This window comes from Amphiprion ocellaris, chromosome 20 (assembly GCF_022539595.1).
Source record: "Amphiprion ocellaris isolate individual 3 ecotype Okinawa chromosome 20, ASM2253959v1, whole genome shotgun sequence".
NCBI classification, from domain to species: Eukaryota; Metazoa; Chordata; class Actinopteri; family Pomacentridae; genus Amphiprion; species Amphiprion ocellaris.
Window position 1 is genome coordinate 3,428,098 of NC_072785.1, and position 17,805 is coordinate 3,445,902.

At 38.2% G+C, this 17,805-nt stretch overlaps 2 protein-coding genes across 2 annotated transcripts; one reads left to right on the forward strand and one right to left on the reverse strand.

Moving 5' to 3' along the window:
* The first annotated feature begins 429 nt into the window (after window positions 1-429).
* fam177a1 (family with sequence similarity 177 member A1) lies at window positions 430-7,350 on the forward strand. Its single transcript, XM_023289975.3, has 5 exons — window positions 430-547; window positions 2,950-3,132; window positions 3,703-3,769; window positions 5,301-5,398; window positions 5,526-7,350. Exons 1-5 carry the CDS (start codon window positions 479-481, stop codon window positions 5,748-5,750), a joined length of 642 nt encoding a protein of 213 aa, XP_023145743.2. The 5' UTR covers window positions 430-478; the 3' UTR covers window positions 5,751-7,350.
* Window positions 7,351-7,499: 149 nt separating this feature from the next.
* Window positions 7,500-17,601, reverse strand: ppp2r3c (protein phosphatase 2, regulatory subunit B'', gamma). Its single transcript, XM_023289967.3, has 13 exons — window positions 17,426-17,601; window positions 17,160-17,284; window positions 14,721-14,825; window positions 14,504-14,616; window positions 13,906-14,003; window positions 13,595-13,665; window positions 13,352-13,484; window positions 12,259-12,314; window positions 11,936-12,011; window positions 9,882-10,018; window positions 9,415-9,552; window positions 9,117-9,176; window positions 7,500-8,980 (listed from the first exon to the last, which is right to left on the reverse strand). The coding sequence occupies exons 1-13, from the start codon at window positions 17,490-17,492 to the stop codon at window positions 8,786-8,788; spliced, it is 1,374 nt and encodes a 457-aa protein (XP_023145735.1). The 5' UTR covers window positions 17,493-17,601; the 3' UTR covers window positions 7,500-8,785.
* Between the last annotated feature and the right edge of the window lie 204 nt (window positions 17,602-17,805).

Below are 17,805 nucleotides of genomic sequence, written 5' to 3' on the forward strand. Positions count from 1 at the left end.
GCTACTAAAGAGGCCACCTATCACTTTTGGTTCAACCTGTTGTTAGTTGACACATATCTATATTAAATAAACAAACAAATAAAATAATAAACCTATGAACTAAATAAATATGGTTAGGAGGCCATAAATATGTGAATCTGTGTAAAAATCAAATGTTTATTTTTTATGCAGGGCTGCTTGTACTGATAAAGGCTAATTTAATTTGATTTCCTAATGCTATATTTATTTATTTAAATTTATTGAGATGTTTACTGATTATTTGAATATCAAAATAGTTGGCAATTACTTTAATGGTTGACAGTTATTTAATAAATCGATTAATTTATGCAGCTGTATTGGGTAGAACAGTTATCAAAAATACAAAAGACTACAGTGGCTGACGAGTTTCAACATGACCTACTTTTTGCATTTTATTATGAAGAACCGGGACAGGAAGTGTTTACGTCACAGACACGTTTGCAGTCAGGCGATTACTGAGATGGCAGATTTGTCGTTGTATTTGACTAATGTCAACGTTTCTTTGGGACAAACTATGGAAGCTGATAAGGTTAGTTGATACTGATACAACTTTGTCCGTCGTCGTGTACGTGAAAGTTAAATCAAAGACTAGTTAGAGTATTAACCAAGTACTTCCCTAGCTAAGAAGCTAACGGTCAATAAACACTAAGTGGCTAAAGTGAGCTAACTAAGGTAACAATGCTTTGCTGTGGTAACCGTGTGTTGACATTAAATTTGACCGGATTTACTTTAATTTCCCCCATGTACAGCTACAGTACATGTTGGTAGGAGTAATGCTTTACATACAGCGGTCGTTAAATAACTTTGGAGAGTTGCCTGTGTTTTGTGTGATTTAATTGTGCTAAACGTAGGAGAGCACTTCCAGCCTGTTATACTTCTGCCCTGCTATCAAGACTGAATGATTAAAATCCAGGGTTACACCTCACAGAACTGTTGTGTAATAATGTTAATATACACGTTTTTCCAAAAAGGAGGTGACCCAAGTATTTCAAACATTTACAGACCGATATCTACACTCTCTGTTCTGGGACAGGTGCTGGAATCTGTGGTCAGTGAACAGGTTAAAGAGTTTCTGGCCACCAATTCGATTTTGTCACCATTTCAGTCAAGTTTTCACTAAAATCACAGTACTGTTACAAGTAAATGATATAACTGAAGCTCTCGACAAGAAGTAATGCTGTTTGTCCCTCTTTATTGACTTTTCAAAGGCGTTTGACACTGTTGACCACATTACTTTAATCAGTGTTTCAGCTATTGGTCTTTCTCAACTAGCAGTTGGGTAGTTAAAATTATCTTACAAGCAGAATCCAGGCTGTTCAGATGGAGGGTCTTCCTCTGAAGTACTGCAAGTGAAAAAGGGCGTCCCTCAAGGTTCTGTGCCGGGCCCATTATTATTCACTATTTACAGTTATGGACGAAAGTATTGGCACCCCTGGAATTTTTCCAGAAAATACACCATTTCTCCCAGAAATTGTTGCAATTACAAATGTTTTTGGTATACACGTGTTTATTTCCTTGATGTGCATTGGAAAAACACTAAAAAGCAGAAGAAAAATGCCAAAATTGACATAACTTTACACCACATTTAAAAAATGGGCTGGATAAAATTGTTGGCACCCTTTTAAAACTGTGGGTAAATCATTTTATTTCAAACATGTGACACTCGTTTAAACTCACCTGTGGCAAGTAACAGGTTCTGGCAATATAGAAATCACACCTGAAGCCAGTTAGAATGTATAGAAGTTGACTCAGCCTTTGTGTTGTGTGTCACACCAAGCATGGAGAACAGAAGGATGAGCCCAGAAGTGTCTGAGGACTTCAGAAGCAAAATTGTGGAAAAATATGAATAATTTCAAGGTCACAAGACCATCTCCAGAGATCTTGAAGTTCATTTGTCCACTGTGCATAATATAATCAAGAAGTTTATAACCCATGAAACTGCTAATCTCCCTGGATGGGGACGGAAGAGAAAAATTGGCGAACTTGCGTTTGATAGATTCCAGGAACAACTTTATCATCTGCAACTTGTTTTTACATGCAGATAAAACAAAATGTACGTTCTTTACTACTTCAAAAACTGCCAGATCACTGTTTGGACAACATTTTAATATAAAATGGTGAAGTAATAGAGTTGGTATCGACTTTTATATATCTAAGATTTTTAACTGACGATCATTTGTCTTTTAAGGAGCACATTCAGTATATGGTAAAAAACTGAAACTCTTATTAGGATTTTATTACAGAAACAAGTCTTGCTTTTCTTTTTGTGTGAAATAGAAATTGTTAGAAAAAACCCTTTTGCCTGTTATTGACTATGAGATGTGTTGTTTATGAAGGCTTCTGCTAATTGTCTTCTCATGTTAGTGTGTACCATGGGGTGCTGAGATTCATTATCAGATGTGGTTCCCTTACTCACCACTGTGTGCTCTATTCTAAAGTTAAATGGGCATCTTTAAGTGACCGACACATCTCAGTCGTTGGTGTTTATTTACAGAACCCATTCTGGGTACTGTTCCTTCCTATTTGTCTTGTCTTTTAACAAGGAAACATGGAAGTCATAATCTCCCATCTATGGATACTCTGTGATCTGTCGTCCCCAAAGTACGATCTGAACTGGGCAGGAAAGCATTTAGGTTTTCTGCACTTAATGCTTGGAATAAATTACAATCTCAACTTTAACTTCAAGCCCTTGTTATGCTGAATGAGTTTAAAGCTCTGGAGAAATCATTACAGTCTACCTGGTCTGTATGCAAGTGTTTTATGTGAACAAGTTTTAATGTTAATTTCATCTGTTGTTTACTGTTTTTTAATGTGACAGTGCTGCTGCCCCCTTGGCCAGGTGTCCCGTGTGAAGGAGATATCTGATCTCAATGGGACTAACCTGGTTAAATGAATGCTAAATAAAATAAATAAATTTTGTATCTTCATCAGTGTGCAGGAGCAGCAGAATTTGAGAGTGTGGAGATGGGGGACAGTGCAGGGAGGCAGGGGAAGGTGAAGGTTCCCCGCAGGACCATCTACTTTGCCAGTGGAGAGACCATGGAGGAGTACAGCACTGATGAAGAGGAGGAAGAAGAGGTGCCTGTGAAGAAAGACGTCACTACTACAGATCCGGTAGGCTGGGATCATAAGTTTTGTATATGATTTTATTGAAACAATTAATCTTTTATAGAGACAGAGACTGCTTAGCCAGAAGATGCAGCTTCTGTTTCTTTAGGTTTGTGTGCACAACTCTCATTTTCAAATCCTTGTTCCATTTTAGAGAACATAAAAAGTCAGAAAAGTTTAAAGCAGCCATAAATGTTTTTGGAATACCCATGAATCACATTACTTCTTGTAAGTGACAGAGGCTGCTCTAGAGAATTATCACCGTACTCTGCTGTTTCTCTCAGCTTCATGGAGCTTCGATGCATTTTCAATACTTTGGTTTTTACAGTCCATAGCGCAAACGTTTGTTTTAGTCTCACTGCACTCTTCAGCATCATTTCCAGATGATGCTTTTCATTTTGAAACGGCTTTACAAACACAGCTGTTCAGAAAATTACCTGCACCAAACATCAGACAGAAGATGTTAGTTATTGTGCCACTGGTGAACATAGTGACAAATTGAGCAGCTGAGGAGACACCTGTAAAGGATACCTGTAAAGTCTGATACATGTTGTTTTGCTGTCTTGTGTTTTCCAGTCCAAACTGACCTGGGGCCCTTACTTCTGGTTCCACATGTGGAGAATGGCAACCTCCACTATCTCAGGTAGTCGACTGTTAGAAAACCTAAAACATCATGAGCTGTGGGAGGTGTGCTCATGACAAGCCACTTTAGCCTTTACTTACAGATATCTGTAACATCATTCTGACAGTTAAGAATTATCTGTAACTCAGTTTTAAATAGTCCGAATGATAGTTGGAGATGTCTTAAACATGATTCAGACTAGTCCAAATTGTTGTGTGTGATGCTCCTAATGTGGAGCTTGCCATTGGATACTGGAACAGAAAAGGCTTTGGACATTGTTTATGAACCTAACCGTCCTTGCTGTGGTGGATATGATTGTTAGAAAATGCCATAAAATAAAAAGAACTTATTAGAAAAGTTGTTACAGACAGGAGAGAACTGAAGCATTGTTCAGATAGAGCACATTACAGTACAATATATTGTCGTTTTTTGGTATCTTCAAACACCTGAAGACTCACAACGATGTCTGGACAGGATCAGAAAACTAATGTAGCGGTAAAATGGCTTTCCATATGCGGTTACAGTGCCTTATTATGCCTAAAAAGCAAACTATCACCACTTCCCACTTACTGTAATTACATTTGAGTGATCATTATTCCAGTTTGAGATGTCTATAATGTCATTTTGAGTAGTTCAAACTTAAATTTGTTATATCTTAAAAGGACCATGTAGATATGTTGAATTGAGGGGTATGATATACGTCTTGAAGTAGAATTATGACTAGTCAGAATAAAACCGTAAATATCTGAAAGTAATTACAGCTAGGGATGTCCGATACTGGCTTTTTTTTTTTGCCAATAACCGACATGCCGATATTGTCTGATTCTCAATTTCCGATTCCGATATCAGCTGATACCGATATATGTGGGCTATTTAATAATTTTAGGTAACATCACATATCTCCTGTCGTGGAATTAACACATCATGCCAAATTTAATTGTGATGCCCCATTGGATGCATTCTCAAATGCAACAAGGCTTTCTAAATGTAAACATCGTCTGTGCAAAATAAGAAAACTACTTCAACTTAACTTATGTAAAAAATACCATATATATATTTTTTATTTGTCTCAAACAACACTTCACACTCTCCCTCTCCCTATGAGTCTGTTACAATCTGGCAACTATACTGTACAACTTTAAAATCCAGGCATTAGTTTAGTTTCCATGATAGGCAAAAAAACGATAATGATATTGACTGATACTACATTTTTATGCCGATATTATCGGACATCCCTAATTACAACCATTCATTATGCAACTGCAGATATGTGTAGTTAAATAGTGGATATCTATACTAACAAACCCCATGCACGCGAGTGGTAAAAGTCCTGGGAAGAACGACGATATCTGAAATAGTCTTTATGATTAGAAAGAACTAAATTATGCACATTAGCATGACATATAAGCTAATAAATGTCAGAACGGTTTTAGGAATGTATCACATTGTGCTTGTTTCACATTTGTCATATTTAGTATCTGGGGTTATCACAACACAGAAGGTGAAGCAAGTGTTGAAAGATAATGAGTGTGTGTGTGTGTCTGTGCTGCAGTGTGTGACTACATGGGAGAAAGACTGGCCTCTCTATTCGGCATCACCACTCCAAAGTACCAGTATGCTATCGACGAGTACTACCGCATAAAGAAAGAGGTCTGACCAGAGCGCACACACACATCCTTGATCCTCATATGCAAATATGAAGAAAGTCACACCGTAGAAGCTGTTTACTCACATTTGTATAGTTTTAAATGCTTAGTACGCTGGCGTCTTCCTGCAGGAGGAGGAGGAAGAGGAGGAGAACCGTCTGGCTGAGGAGGCGGAACGTCGGTTTGCAGAGCAGCAGAGAGAGCAGCAGGATGATCCCACGTCTCCACATTCTGCTACCGTGGAGCAGCCAGAGGCATCTGCAGCATCTTTTGTAAACATTAGCTTTGAGCTGGATCCTGAGCCTCCTCTCAGGAGTCCAGACACCAACAGAGTCCCGTCTCCTCTCCCCTCCTGAACACTCAGACAAGCCTCTAACAGTCACATCCTTCTATCAGTTGGCAAAACCTTAATTTACTGAGCTGTATAAACTAATAATATGGTTATTTTTCTATCTTTTTTTATTTTATTAGAAGAAGATCTTAGTACACAGTGCAGGGATAAATGAAAAGGGCTGGTGGCTGCACTAGCCTTAACCTGTGAATGTACAGAGTGTAGTTGTATGTAAGACTGAGATGTTATCAGACTGGGCTGAGCTCACTTCAAATCGATACCAGCTGAGGCAGGGAAGTAAATGCTGTAGTGATGCTGAGGTTAATGCTGAAGACATCGCTCTCAGTGTTTTTTCATTGATTATAAACAGAAAGTGAGACAGAATCCTGTACAAACACACATTATGATACTGTTATTGATCCTGCTACTATGCATATTAATATGACATTCAGCAAGTTTTTCTTGATAATTTGCACTAAGAACACGATGCACTCCGGTTCAGCCAGTCACTGCTACACTATCAGATCTGGAATTTAGAAAGCCTTAAAAACATTTATAAAACTGTTGAGGACTAACCCGTTGACCTGAATTCACTTTTACTCATTTTAGATGCAGCGCATACAGAATATATATTAAGTATAATTTTTCAGTTTTTCAAAATTTCAAAAGAGAAGTATTAAAGTAGAGGGCTGTAAAACATTTGCACAGAAACCATAAAGTTTGAGTCGTCAAACAGCCTGTCAGTCATTTATAAGTTCAACATAATGTCCTCATACTTAAAAGGAACCCTGCACTATGATTCATTTCAATTCATGGTCCGACACATGTAAGAGCTTTACTGTTTATGAACAATGTTTTAATATGTTAGCTTTGTGCAGAAGATACACCTCCTGAGCTGTGGTCTTTATCGTAACACACTTATTAATGTTTGTAGCCCTTGTTGCAGATATTTGATGAAGTAACTGGATGGGTACTTTGATTCTGATATCAGTCATAGTGTCCATATAGCTACATGCCATATTAATAGACCTGTCCTTTGAAGTTTAAATGCTGTTTTCCTTTCTTTAGATGTTGCAGCACTCAGGTACTGTGTTTAGTGTGAATCATTTGCCTCCAACAAGAAGCAGCAGTGCGTTAAAACTGACGTGATATCCTAATCTACCTTCTGTTCACACCTGTCGCCATGTAAAACGTGTTTCTGTGGTAATTTAACAGTAATACTTAAAATCTGCTACTATGTGACTGATGATGCCCACGTTGTATAGCGCTCCTCATTCTTCAAGTGTCCTTGGTTGAGCCATCCTAAGCTTCTTAACTGTTTTTATCCGCTGATGTGGCAGTTGTGAATCACAGGCCTCCTCACAGCAGCAGTGTTCAATCAGAACTGGAACAGCTACAGACTGGAGCTGAAATGACAATTCATCAGACCATAGAATATTGTTGTGTTGTTACTAAGAGCTGGTAGGTAAACATCTCACCCTGCAGTAGTCATTGAAGGATGCAAAGGCTTTTATTTTTGAAGCAGGTAAACTTATGCAAAACATTTGGTTATTGTAACTGAAACTTTAATGAATCTTTGTAGACATATTTATACTTTTGTTGTGTCAATAAAATGGATAAATTTGTGTTGCAGCCTCATCCATGGTGTTTTATGAAACGTATTTCAACTATTTAGTTAAATTTTCCATTGGCTTCACACACTAAACACTAAAACATGGCATCTATTCACCTTCAACCTCAGTGGAGTGAAAAAACAGAACAAAACAAGCTGGAATGTTCTGCACATCTGCAGTTTGTATTTTCATTTTAGAAAACTTGAACCCAAATAAGTTTCATGACATACATATGATATTCTTAATTGCTAATAGTAAAAACCTCAGGACAGAATTCTCTAAAGGGTACAGGAGCGTGTTGCAGCCACACCAGAAACAGTAAAATGCTACATAAGATGTTTTTAAATATATAAATAAAATACACTGTTTATCTCATTATATTGGGAAACCTTCTACATGATAATGTTAACATCATTTTAACATAAAGCATTTCACGTTACACTTTGATAAACTGCTATGAAGCATTGCATGTTAAAACATGACTCTTAACAGAACGGAGCACGATTGATGACACTATGACAAGTCACATCCATGGAGCCCCTTTAACTTCTCATGAGAAATATATACTTCAAATAATTTATGCATTTTAAACATTTTTCTTTGGGTCTGCAAACTTTTCACAATATCATCTATTTATAACATCAAAATCTCACCATGTCTCAACCCAAGCATGAAGCAGAACTAAATCAAACTTTAAATACAGCCAAAATAATGTATACACACATCAGGAAAAGAAGAACTTGCATAAATATTTAATTTGTATAAGTACTTCTGTACATATAGATACCTTACCAGAAGGTAACTTCTATCAATTTGGTGACGTCTGAATAAATTTAGTATTGAAATATTTATGCAAGTTTTTCTTTTCTTGATGTGTGTAAACATTATTTTGACTGACTGTATACCATATTCCTGTTTATCCCCATTTCCTCATTCAGTCTGAGTTCCACATAATAATGTAAGTTATTGTGCTTTAATGTGAAAGGTTTCATGTTCTTATCATGTTGTGTCATCAAATATGAAAGATCTCCCAGTATAATAAGATAAATAGTATATTGTTATAATTGTGTTATAAGCTGATGAGTTTGTACGTCATAACAACAACAGCCTTTTGTTGTAAATGTCTTCCTATGATGTGGGAAAACACCTTTTTTAATACATTACAACATGAAACATAGTTTTTTCTTTTTTGTGTGGTTGCAATACACTTAAAGATGGTAAAATGACAGCAACATGTAGGTCAGGTTTTCTTTGCAGGAAAACAACGGACAGGAACAAAAGACAATATTTACAAAGAGCACAATGCCTGACTTTTCTTCTTCCATCTCTGCTATGTGGTTCTTCTGCCCTCGTTTATCGCCAGTTGGTCATCAGGTAAAGAGTTCTGCTGTCCTCCTGAGGAACAGAGTTGCTGTTGGGAGTCTTTTTGCATCTCAACCACAAATCCTCAGGTGTCGTCGAGGTCCGCTGTGCTGCTGCTGTCGTTGTCACTGGCAACCAGAACTTCTCTGTTCTCGTAGGTCCAGAAGCCGTTGAGGTCAATCAGGATGCTGGCCACCGTGTCGCCCTGGCAACTGTTCACCAAATCCTGGAGTGTGATCTTGTAGGGGTCTTTAGGTTTCACCATGTCAAAGATCTCATCCTGAGAAGACACCGTGATCAAAATGTTACCTTTTTAACGCCGCTACCATCACTGCCATACAAGTTAGTGGACAACCATTAGTGTGTGAGTGTGTGTGAGTGTGTGTGAGTGTGAGTGAGTGTATGTGTGTGTGTACCTTGACATCCTGGAAGGATACAGGCTCCTGACCGTGCATCTTCATCTGCTCCTGAATGGCCTGTAGAACAAAACACACAGCAGCATATTGAGTGTGAAAGTCTATTTTTCTTACCACAAAATGGGAAATTCAGAATCAGGACTTTTGGGTGAAGATGTGCTGAATTCTGAATTAATGGAACAAGAATATATGACGGATGATTGATATCTGTAATAATAGAAACTTGTTTGAATCATCTGAATCACTGCCCTGATGTTGCACCATTCCTGTGTTTGTGTGAGGGGTGTGTAGCCGATACCCTGAAGAAGTAGTTGAGAGAAAACACATTGAGGTATCCTTGATTCTCCATGTCCAAAAGTTTAAAAATATATTGTAAAGCTGCCGGCTCTTTCCTGTTTTCCAAGGCCAATACAAAGTCCAGATAGGTCTTATAGTCCTGGAAAAGAGAGAGAGAAACACAACTACTGAGTTTAAAAAAAAAACACCCGACTGAACAACTGAGGTCTGCAAGTTAATCATCTAAAATATTTCACGGACAACAGATTTAAACCTATAATTCTCAAGTGTCATCAAGTGTGTGTGTCAGCTGCCTGAAGAAGTCACACTGTGCTCACTCAGCTAAAGACTAACCTTGTGACACAAACAGGTGAACAACTAAAATAAAAGGAGCGACATGTAAGGCAGCTCCTCCATCATCAAACACTCACAGACTCGATGCTAAGAAACGTCTCCTTAACGACTGTCTGTTTCTGTTATTGATCGTACCATTTCTCCATCGTAAGTGAGACACTCCTGAAACACTCTGTCCAGGAACACTGAGGTGAGAGTAGCTGTGCCGTAGCGAGAAAGCTCCTCTTTGCTCAACATGCCGTTGTGGTCCTTATCCAGGTTGAGGTACTGACCTGTGGAGATGCAGGTAAAGGTCCAGATGTAAGAGAAAAACACAGGGCTGGTGGTAGCTAACAAAGAGTGATGAACCTGACAAACTTTTTTCCAGCCCTCCTGTAGATATATACATCCATATGAAGTTAAGAGAGTTTCCCATAAGCATTGTAAGGAACGCGTTTCCCAGGAGAACATTTCACAGTAAATGCACATACAAAACGTCAAGAGCTTCTGGAGGTCAGCCGTCCGTAATGCTGATACACAAATCACAAAGTGTTGTTCAAAACACAGATAAATCATTCATGAACAGTTAAAAGTCTGCAGCCTTCTGCTAAGAAAGTAAACTTTGATTATTTTAGCTGCTGCTAGAGGCAGACACGACTCTAATGGATCAGAGAATTATTAGCTTTTGACGTGGCTCAGACCTCATGTTGAGGATGACCTCTATGTGTGCATGATAATTTACCCATCATGTCAATCTACCCAATGAGCAATGGTTTGTTGAAAGGAGCAGATGTTGCAATCCCTGGTGTTTGCATCACTTCTGATTCGGCAGTTCTGTAAGGCTGCTATAAGGCTTTACCAGCGGGACACATCATCAGTTGTGTACCTCAGCATCACAGGGTGTTTAGGCCAGTTATCACAATCCACCCTCTGCTGAGGCAGGCCCACCACAGGTTGATCAAGCCTGGGTGTGTGTCCCAAGGTTAGCTGTTCCTCTTAGCAGCCCAGATGGTGTCACTCCTCTTCAGCCACAGCCAATGGCTCGTCCTCTCGGCGATGTTGGGCAGCTCTTTGATGGCTTTTCTGTGAGCCTGTCCCCTGACTCCACCCTCTCTAAGGAGTTTTACTGTTGTGCTGGCTAAACTCCATTTATAATGATTATAAATGACTAATGATTTGTGAATGCACACCGTTTCATCCTCTGTTGGAGACGCACATGTCGATCCTGCTGCTATATGATGACTGCAGGGATTTATTACACCCTTCATGCAAACAGCCGGTAGCAATAAACACAGCTCCAGTCTGCTGTTCGACGTTTCAGAAAAACTCTGAATCACATTAAGTCACCCCAAGAGATGTAACTGGTGAGCCTCATGAATCTATTTTACTATTAATGTCATGTCTACAGGCTAGCTGACCAAACTGTTCATATGTGTTGTTTACAGTTACTCCGGCAGGTTATACATCGTCTTCAGATGGTCTTAGCTGCCAAGCCCCCTGATTTTAGCAAGTAAATAAATAAATACCAACTGACATGGCCATGAAACTCTAATGAACCAGTATTGTTCATTAGAGTTTCATGTACTTTTGCATAGTAGAAATTTAAGTTTATCAAAGGATCAGAAATAAGAAAATGCAAAGATATCTGTGAAATAAAGCAACCCAGACCCTTCAGTCCACAGACTGATCATGCTTACTGTCATTCTGAAATCCTAAACTCTAACACTTATATTAGACACAATCAAATTTTTTGCCTTCCAGCCTCCAGTTTGTCCAATAAATAAAAAATTCTTAAACTATTTAACATGATAGACCTCATGTGTGTCTAAACTTTGTAAAATCAGAAGGTTAAATCCTAATTCTGCGTTTGTGCAAATGGATTCATGTTACAAATTGTGCCATTAATTGGCACAAAATCACAAAACAAATCAAATATAAATTGACCTTGTATGTATCGGACAAAATGTGAATTTCAGTTTACTCCATGTAACTAATTTTTGCAGAATTAACTGAACTTCTTGCTTGAAAATGAAACCAAATGTTGCCGTTTTGTTTAACTTTGACCATATTTGTGTGGATGTGTGACAGTATGTAATTAATCTATATAAATATATATTTATGCTTGTGTGGTTCAGTATGCAGAACCTTAATTCACACCATCAACAGTGCAAAGTCGAAATCACAGCATTTCCAACCAGATGGTTTCCTACCGTACACTCGGAGAGCCGACGGGGCTGAGAACCAGTTGGACTCCTGACTCTCTTTAGAAAGCTCCTCATCTCTCAACTGGAAACACACAGAAGGACAGACAGTGACAAATGTAAGGCAAGAAACAGCATCCAAAGGAAGCACTGTCTAACCGAGTTAGCTTCATAATACTAGACAATTTCATGAGAAATGCAAAAAACTGCACTGATTATTATAACTACAAAATGACACGCTTCAGGAAGGCTAGGACAGTTACAATGTATTTCTGTAAGGGCATGAAAAAAACACTTGAAATATTTACAGAAGTGAAAACAAAGAGAAGTACCTCCAACAAATCATCTAGAAAACTGCAGGCAAGGATATCTTGAATTTTTATCTTTCCTGTAAAGAGTAAAAAGAATTTTACCAAACCACACACAAATTTACAAAAATGAGACACAACATGACAAAAATGAGACACAAAATGGCAAAAACTAGACACAAAATTGCAAAAATGAGACACTAAACTGCAAAAACGAAACACAAAATGAAAAAAGCGAGATACAAAATGATAAAAATTAGACAAAATGACAAAAGTTAGACACAACATGGCAAAAATGAGACACAAAATGGCAAAAACTAGACACAAAATTGCAAAAACGAGGCATTAAACTGCAAAAATGAAACACAAAATGACAAAAACTGGACACAAAATGATAAAAAGTAGACACAAAATAATAATAATAATAATATAATAATAACGTTATTTACATAAAAAGCCTTAAGAACAGTGTTCACAAAGTGCTCATAAACTCAGAGCAGTCAATTAAAATAAACAGTAAAAATGACAATAAATAATTTGCTATATTAGCACGCAACTCAAACAAGGGAAGCAGGCAGTTTAAAAATTAATGAATAAGATTGAGGCTTAAAATTAAAAGTTAAAAAAAATGAGAGAATTAAAGAATTAGAGGGACAACATCACACCAAAGAACTAGGTAGCTAACTGTAAAATAAAACAAGAAAGCACATCTAAAATAAACAGGACACAATACAGAATAAAACACTAAAACTAAACTTCACATAAAAGCAGGTCAAGGTAAAAGTGGGTTTTAAGAAGTGTTTTAAAAATGAAGCCACACATGATGTCTAAAAATGAAAACCTGTCGTCTCTAAACTTCTCTGTAGAAGGACAACTTCTATCTTTATTCGTAGAATCATTCTTAAAATATTCTGTAGTTATAGCTATGTTACTTTTTATTTATACGTTTTATAATTCTTGTGTATTTGCTGTGATGGAACACTGCAGTTAGATAAAGTTCTCATAGAGATCCTTCAATCTTCTGATCTAATGAAACACGCCACTCAAGCCAGTGGTTCTCCTGGTTCATACGTGCCAATAATAAAGTTTAATAACTGACGGGAGGGTTCTGTCTCACCTGTTCGGAGGGGGTCGAGGAAGAAAAAGAACTTGCGAACAGCGGTGCAAACGTAGAAAGAATAGAAGGACTTCTCCAGTCCGTCCAGCTGAGGCAGAGTAGGGATCAGCTCCAGGATGTAGTTCTCCAGATCCTACACACAATCACAAGTGTCAATGTTTCCCAGTATTTGAAATCTCAATGCACTTTAGAAGCACTGCTCCAGCAGCTGAGGAGGAACTGAAACCCACGGTAGACTCTTACCGACTCTCGGAGGTAGCCCTGTCCCGCCACATCGTACAGACTCAGGCCTATTCGGGTCTGATGCAGCCACACTAGACGTTCATGCAGGTGTGAGAGAACAGAAAGAACAATGACCAGATGTTTACCTCTAAGAGGAGCACACTGATGAAACCAAATATTAAAAATTCAGATATAAAAGATGTTGGTAAGGAAGCCTGTAATTTATTTGTGCTGTGCTACTGTGCTGATAATCCTTGCAAGGTTTTACACACTGCTAAAAATGCAACAAAAAAAAGACGAGGGAGAAGAAGAAAGCCCAGTTAGGGTCAGACCTTTCCTCATGACATAGTTAAAGAACTGCATGATGGAGATTCTGCCATAGGGGTCGCTGTGGAGCAGCTTTGCGTACACTCTGGCTGTGAAGAATTTTCTGAGGAAAGAAAGGAGAGACGGGTAGAAAAATTTAAAATATCAGAGTAATCTTTGCTGAAAGCCAGATCCCCTCATTTAGTCAACCCGTAATTATTTGTCTCGTTCTGTCAGATTTGTCTTATCTTAAAGAGTTAAAGGGCTAGTTACTGTTTTTAAAATGTAAACTATTTAAACTTACAGTGGACAAACATTAACAAAATAACCACTATTTATCAACTTCCTGGTTCATAAGTTAATTATTACTACCTCAGTGTGCATAAATGTGGCCAATGCTTCTTGAACAACCTCCACTGGTAGGATCCGTGAACACACTTTCAATGCAAAGTGGATTTTATGCTCAGAATACAAAGTTACACGACTAGCCAAGACAAATCAATGCTAGCTGAGTGAGTATAAAGTCACAATAACAGAGGGATTTCCTGTAATGTACCTTTGATCAAGCACAAATCTTCAGTACAAACAAGCCCACACATTAAACACCTTCTTGTTGGTCCTTACTTGCACTTGGGTCCAGCCTTCTCTCCCACCTGCAGGTAGGCTTCATAGTTGATCATGGCCTCCTCTCCACTCACTGGAGGCACCTGGTGTTTATCCAGCAGAAACCACAGATTCTACAGAAAGATGACATTTGCTTTAATAAAAGACACAACAAAGTAGACGGACACTTAATTAGAAACATACTGTGTTGTTTTCATGAAGATGTAACATGTTTTACCTGTAATTCCTCATTGTCCAGCAATTCTCTGCTCTTCCTCTGGAGGAAGACGGCTCTAGATTCCTCTCTCAGTTTCTGTAGTAATACTTCATCCTCTGCTGGAAGCTGCAGAACCACATTATCACCATCAGCAGGGTTATTTTCATAACGGCACGGCGACATAGTCAAACACTATTTTAACAAAGACTTAACGATTTGGGGAAAATACTGTACTAAATTTTCTGATGTATGTTATGTTTCCAATTTTTAAAGGTAACCATCAGTTGATTGTGTACCTTGCAATAGATGTGAAACGTGTGAAGGATCATTATGACCTGACGTTCCTGTTGCAAACACTATAACACAAGGAAGAAGGCATGGATTTGTAAAACTATTGACACAGCTATTTAGATATTTTAACTGCAGTTTTTGTGACTTGCTATTGCATTCTTTCATATTGCTATTTTGATTACAAATCAATCAACTATTCAGCCCTAGTTTTTACAAGATAAACATCAAAATCCTCACCATAATTACCATTGTTCCTGTATTACTTTTGTCAGTCAAGCAAGTGCCATGCCATTCAGCATTTGCAATCATTTCTCGCCATCTAATCTGATCTTTAGCTTTCTGAACTGTGACTGTTGCCTGTTTCATGTGTAGCCACAATGTCAGTCCGTCTATCATCTTCATTCTCTGTCTGCCTCGTCCTCTCCTTGCTTTTAGTCTGCCTGCATTTGCTGGATTACGATTGGGGTGAAATTCCCTACCAGATGAGGCTCCATTCACATCTTGAGCTTAAACCGACATTGACTGGAGTTCATGATTGTTCTAGGAATAAATACTGATGTGGTCTTCTTCAGCTGCAGTGTCCATTCTGGACTTGTAACCCTGGCCATTGATCTATGGATTCCTCTGCCCAGCGTTGTGATTATACAAACATATATTCACTATAAGTGAATCTGCTTGTCCAATCATCCATGTAACGTAACCCTGATGGGGAGGCTAAACAGGCACTACACCTTGCCCAAGGGTGACCTGTAGGCCATCGGATGGAAGGAGTGCCTCACACCTCCTTTTACCATATTAGTTCAGAGCATGTATACAGCACCGATACCCTGCTGTAGTGTGCTAAATTGTGGAGCAGGATGTTACCTTTCAGAATAAAACTGACTGCCAGCCCTGGAATACTTCAATTAAGCCATTAATTAGTACTGTTTATCCTGGTGTTTTACTGCATATGAATAAGGTCTGGGCTGGTCTGTCACACAGTAGCTTGTCCAAATTAACTGTAATTTATATTATTTGAGGGAAGGGCTGCAGGTAATGTTATTTTTCTCCAACTTGTCCAAAACGCAGCAGCAGCAGCTCGGCTTCTTACTGGTTTTAACAGACAACATCACATCACACCCATCCTGGCTTCCCTCCTTTGGCTCCCTGTTGGTTTTAGAATTGATTTACGGATTTTACTGATCACTTTTAAAGCTCGCCAGGGTCTTGCCCCGAGCTACATTTATGATCTGTATGATCCTGCTGGCAGTCTTAGATCCTCAGGTGGATCCTTCTGGTCATTACAAAGTCGAGGAGTAAATCTAAAGGTGACCGATCGTTCTCGGTGGAGGTTAAACTTTCACCAAATGTAGACACTTTTAAATCCAGGTTAAAAACATTTCTTTTCTTATGCGCCTCTGCATGAAATCTGCATGATATCTTTAACATATCTAGACTGTTGCTTGCTTTTAGTCATCTTAATTCAATTTAGTTACTGTACATGATTTTATTACAATTTTTGCAATGTCTTATGTACTTTTTAATGTTGTATCTGGACCTCACTGTAATGCTCAATGTTTTTTGTAAAGCACTTTGAATTGTCTTGGACATGAAGGGTGCTATAGAAATAAACTTGCCTTGCCTTGAGGAGATAAGACCTGCAGAGTCAGTAACTTGTTTTAAATCACCTCTGAAAACCCACTTTTATAGAACTGCTTTTATATGAGTTAATTCGTTTTAGTGCTCTGTTTTGTATTGTATCCTGTTTATTTTAGATATTCTCTCTTGTTTTATTTTACTTTTAGCTGCATGGTTCTTTGGTGTGATGTCGTCTTTCTGATTATTTAATTCTCTGACTTTTTTTAATTTTTAATTTCTAACTTTAACCCTCAATTTTTTTTCTTGAATTTTTGACTGCCTAGTTCCATTGTTTGTTATGCTAAGAGTCTGTCATTATCGTTTTGTTTAATGAATTAGTTGTTTGGCTTATAAGATGTCAGAAAATGTGTTTTAAAAAAGTGAACACAACCAAAGACAAACCAGAAAATAAAGACATTTATCAGAGAACATGAACTTAGACATAAATGCTGTGAGGGAGATGATGTGTTTAGTCACTTGTTGCTTCATAAAGCATTCCAGGTAACCTGAATGAGCGGTATTTCTGGTGTATTTGAGGACATGGTGAGTTACCCTGTAGTAGAACCGAGGGATGGTCTTATAGGACTGCTCTCTCTGACTTCCTTCCTTCCACTCCGTGTAGTATTTGGTGAACAGCTCGGTTTCTTCCGATTTCTTTTCATCTTCGCTTCTCTCATCTTTGCCGCAAATGAAACAATAACAATTAAAAGTCACTAAAACAGTCAGTATCTGTCGGAATGTTAATGCTCACTGACAACATACATTCAAGTCAGCTAGCTAGCGTTAGCAACTGTAACGTTCTTTACATTACTTCTTACCTTTAATCGAGTTTGCTGTTCTCTTTTTCAGAACATCCGACCAGTGAGGCCGTTGTTCTGTAGCCATACCTGCTTCCAACACAGTAAAACATTAATAGTTTAAATCATTCTATCGTTCTATCGCTAAAGTCAACTAACGTATAAAACAACATCAAGTTAGCGGCTCAACAATAGAATGTAACTTCCGGTAACATGTTCTTCTATTTTCAAAATAAGAGACCAATGTCGCTACATCAAGAAAAACTGATTATCGCCTGTAGTCATAAACGGCATATAATATTAGCATTTTATAATACCCATTGAATGTGAGTGTGCTTGGTTGTCTGTCTTCGTGTGTTGGCCCTGTCTTCGTCTCAAGTCAGCTGGGACAGACGCCAGCC

What these genes read in the sequence shown, in the direction of transcription:
- fam177a1 (XM_023289975.3), top strand. Translation starts at nt 479, where the DNA reads ATGGCAGATTTGTCGTTGTATTTGACTAATGTCAACGTTTCTTTGGGA. An exon ending in ACGTCACTACTACAGATCCG is followed by an intron (nt 3,133 to 3,702) that starts GTAGGCTGGGAT and finishes TGTGTTTTCCAG; the next exon opens with TCCAAACTGACCTGGGGCCC. An exon ending in ACTACCGCATAAAGAAAGAG is followed by an intron (nt 5,399 to 5,525) that starts GTCTGACCAGAG and finishes GTCTTCCTGCAG; the next exon opens with GAGGAGGAGGAAGAGGAGGA.
- ppp2r3c (XM_023289967.3), bottom strand. Translation starts at nt 17,492, where the DNA reads ATGGCTACAGAACAACGGCCTCACTGGTCGGATGTTCTGAAAAAGAGA. An exon ending in AAGGCTGGACCCAAGTGCAA is followed by an intron (nt 14,004 to 14,503) that starts GTAAGGACCAAC and finishes TTCTTTCCTCAG; the next exon opens with AAAATTCTTCACAGCCAGAG. An exon ending in GTCGGCTCTCCGAGTGTACG is followed by an intron (nt 10,019 to 11,935) that starts GTAGGAAACCAT and finishes GCATCTCCACAG; the next exon opens with GTCAGTACCTCAACCTGGAT.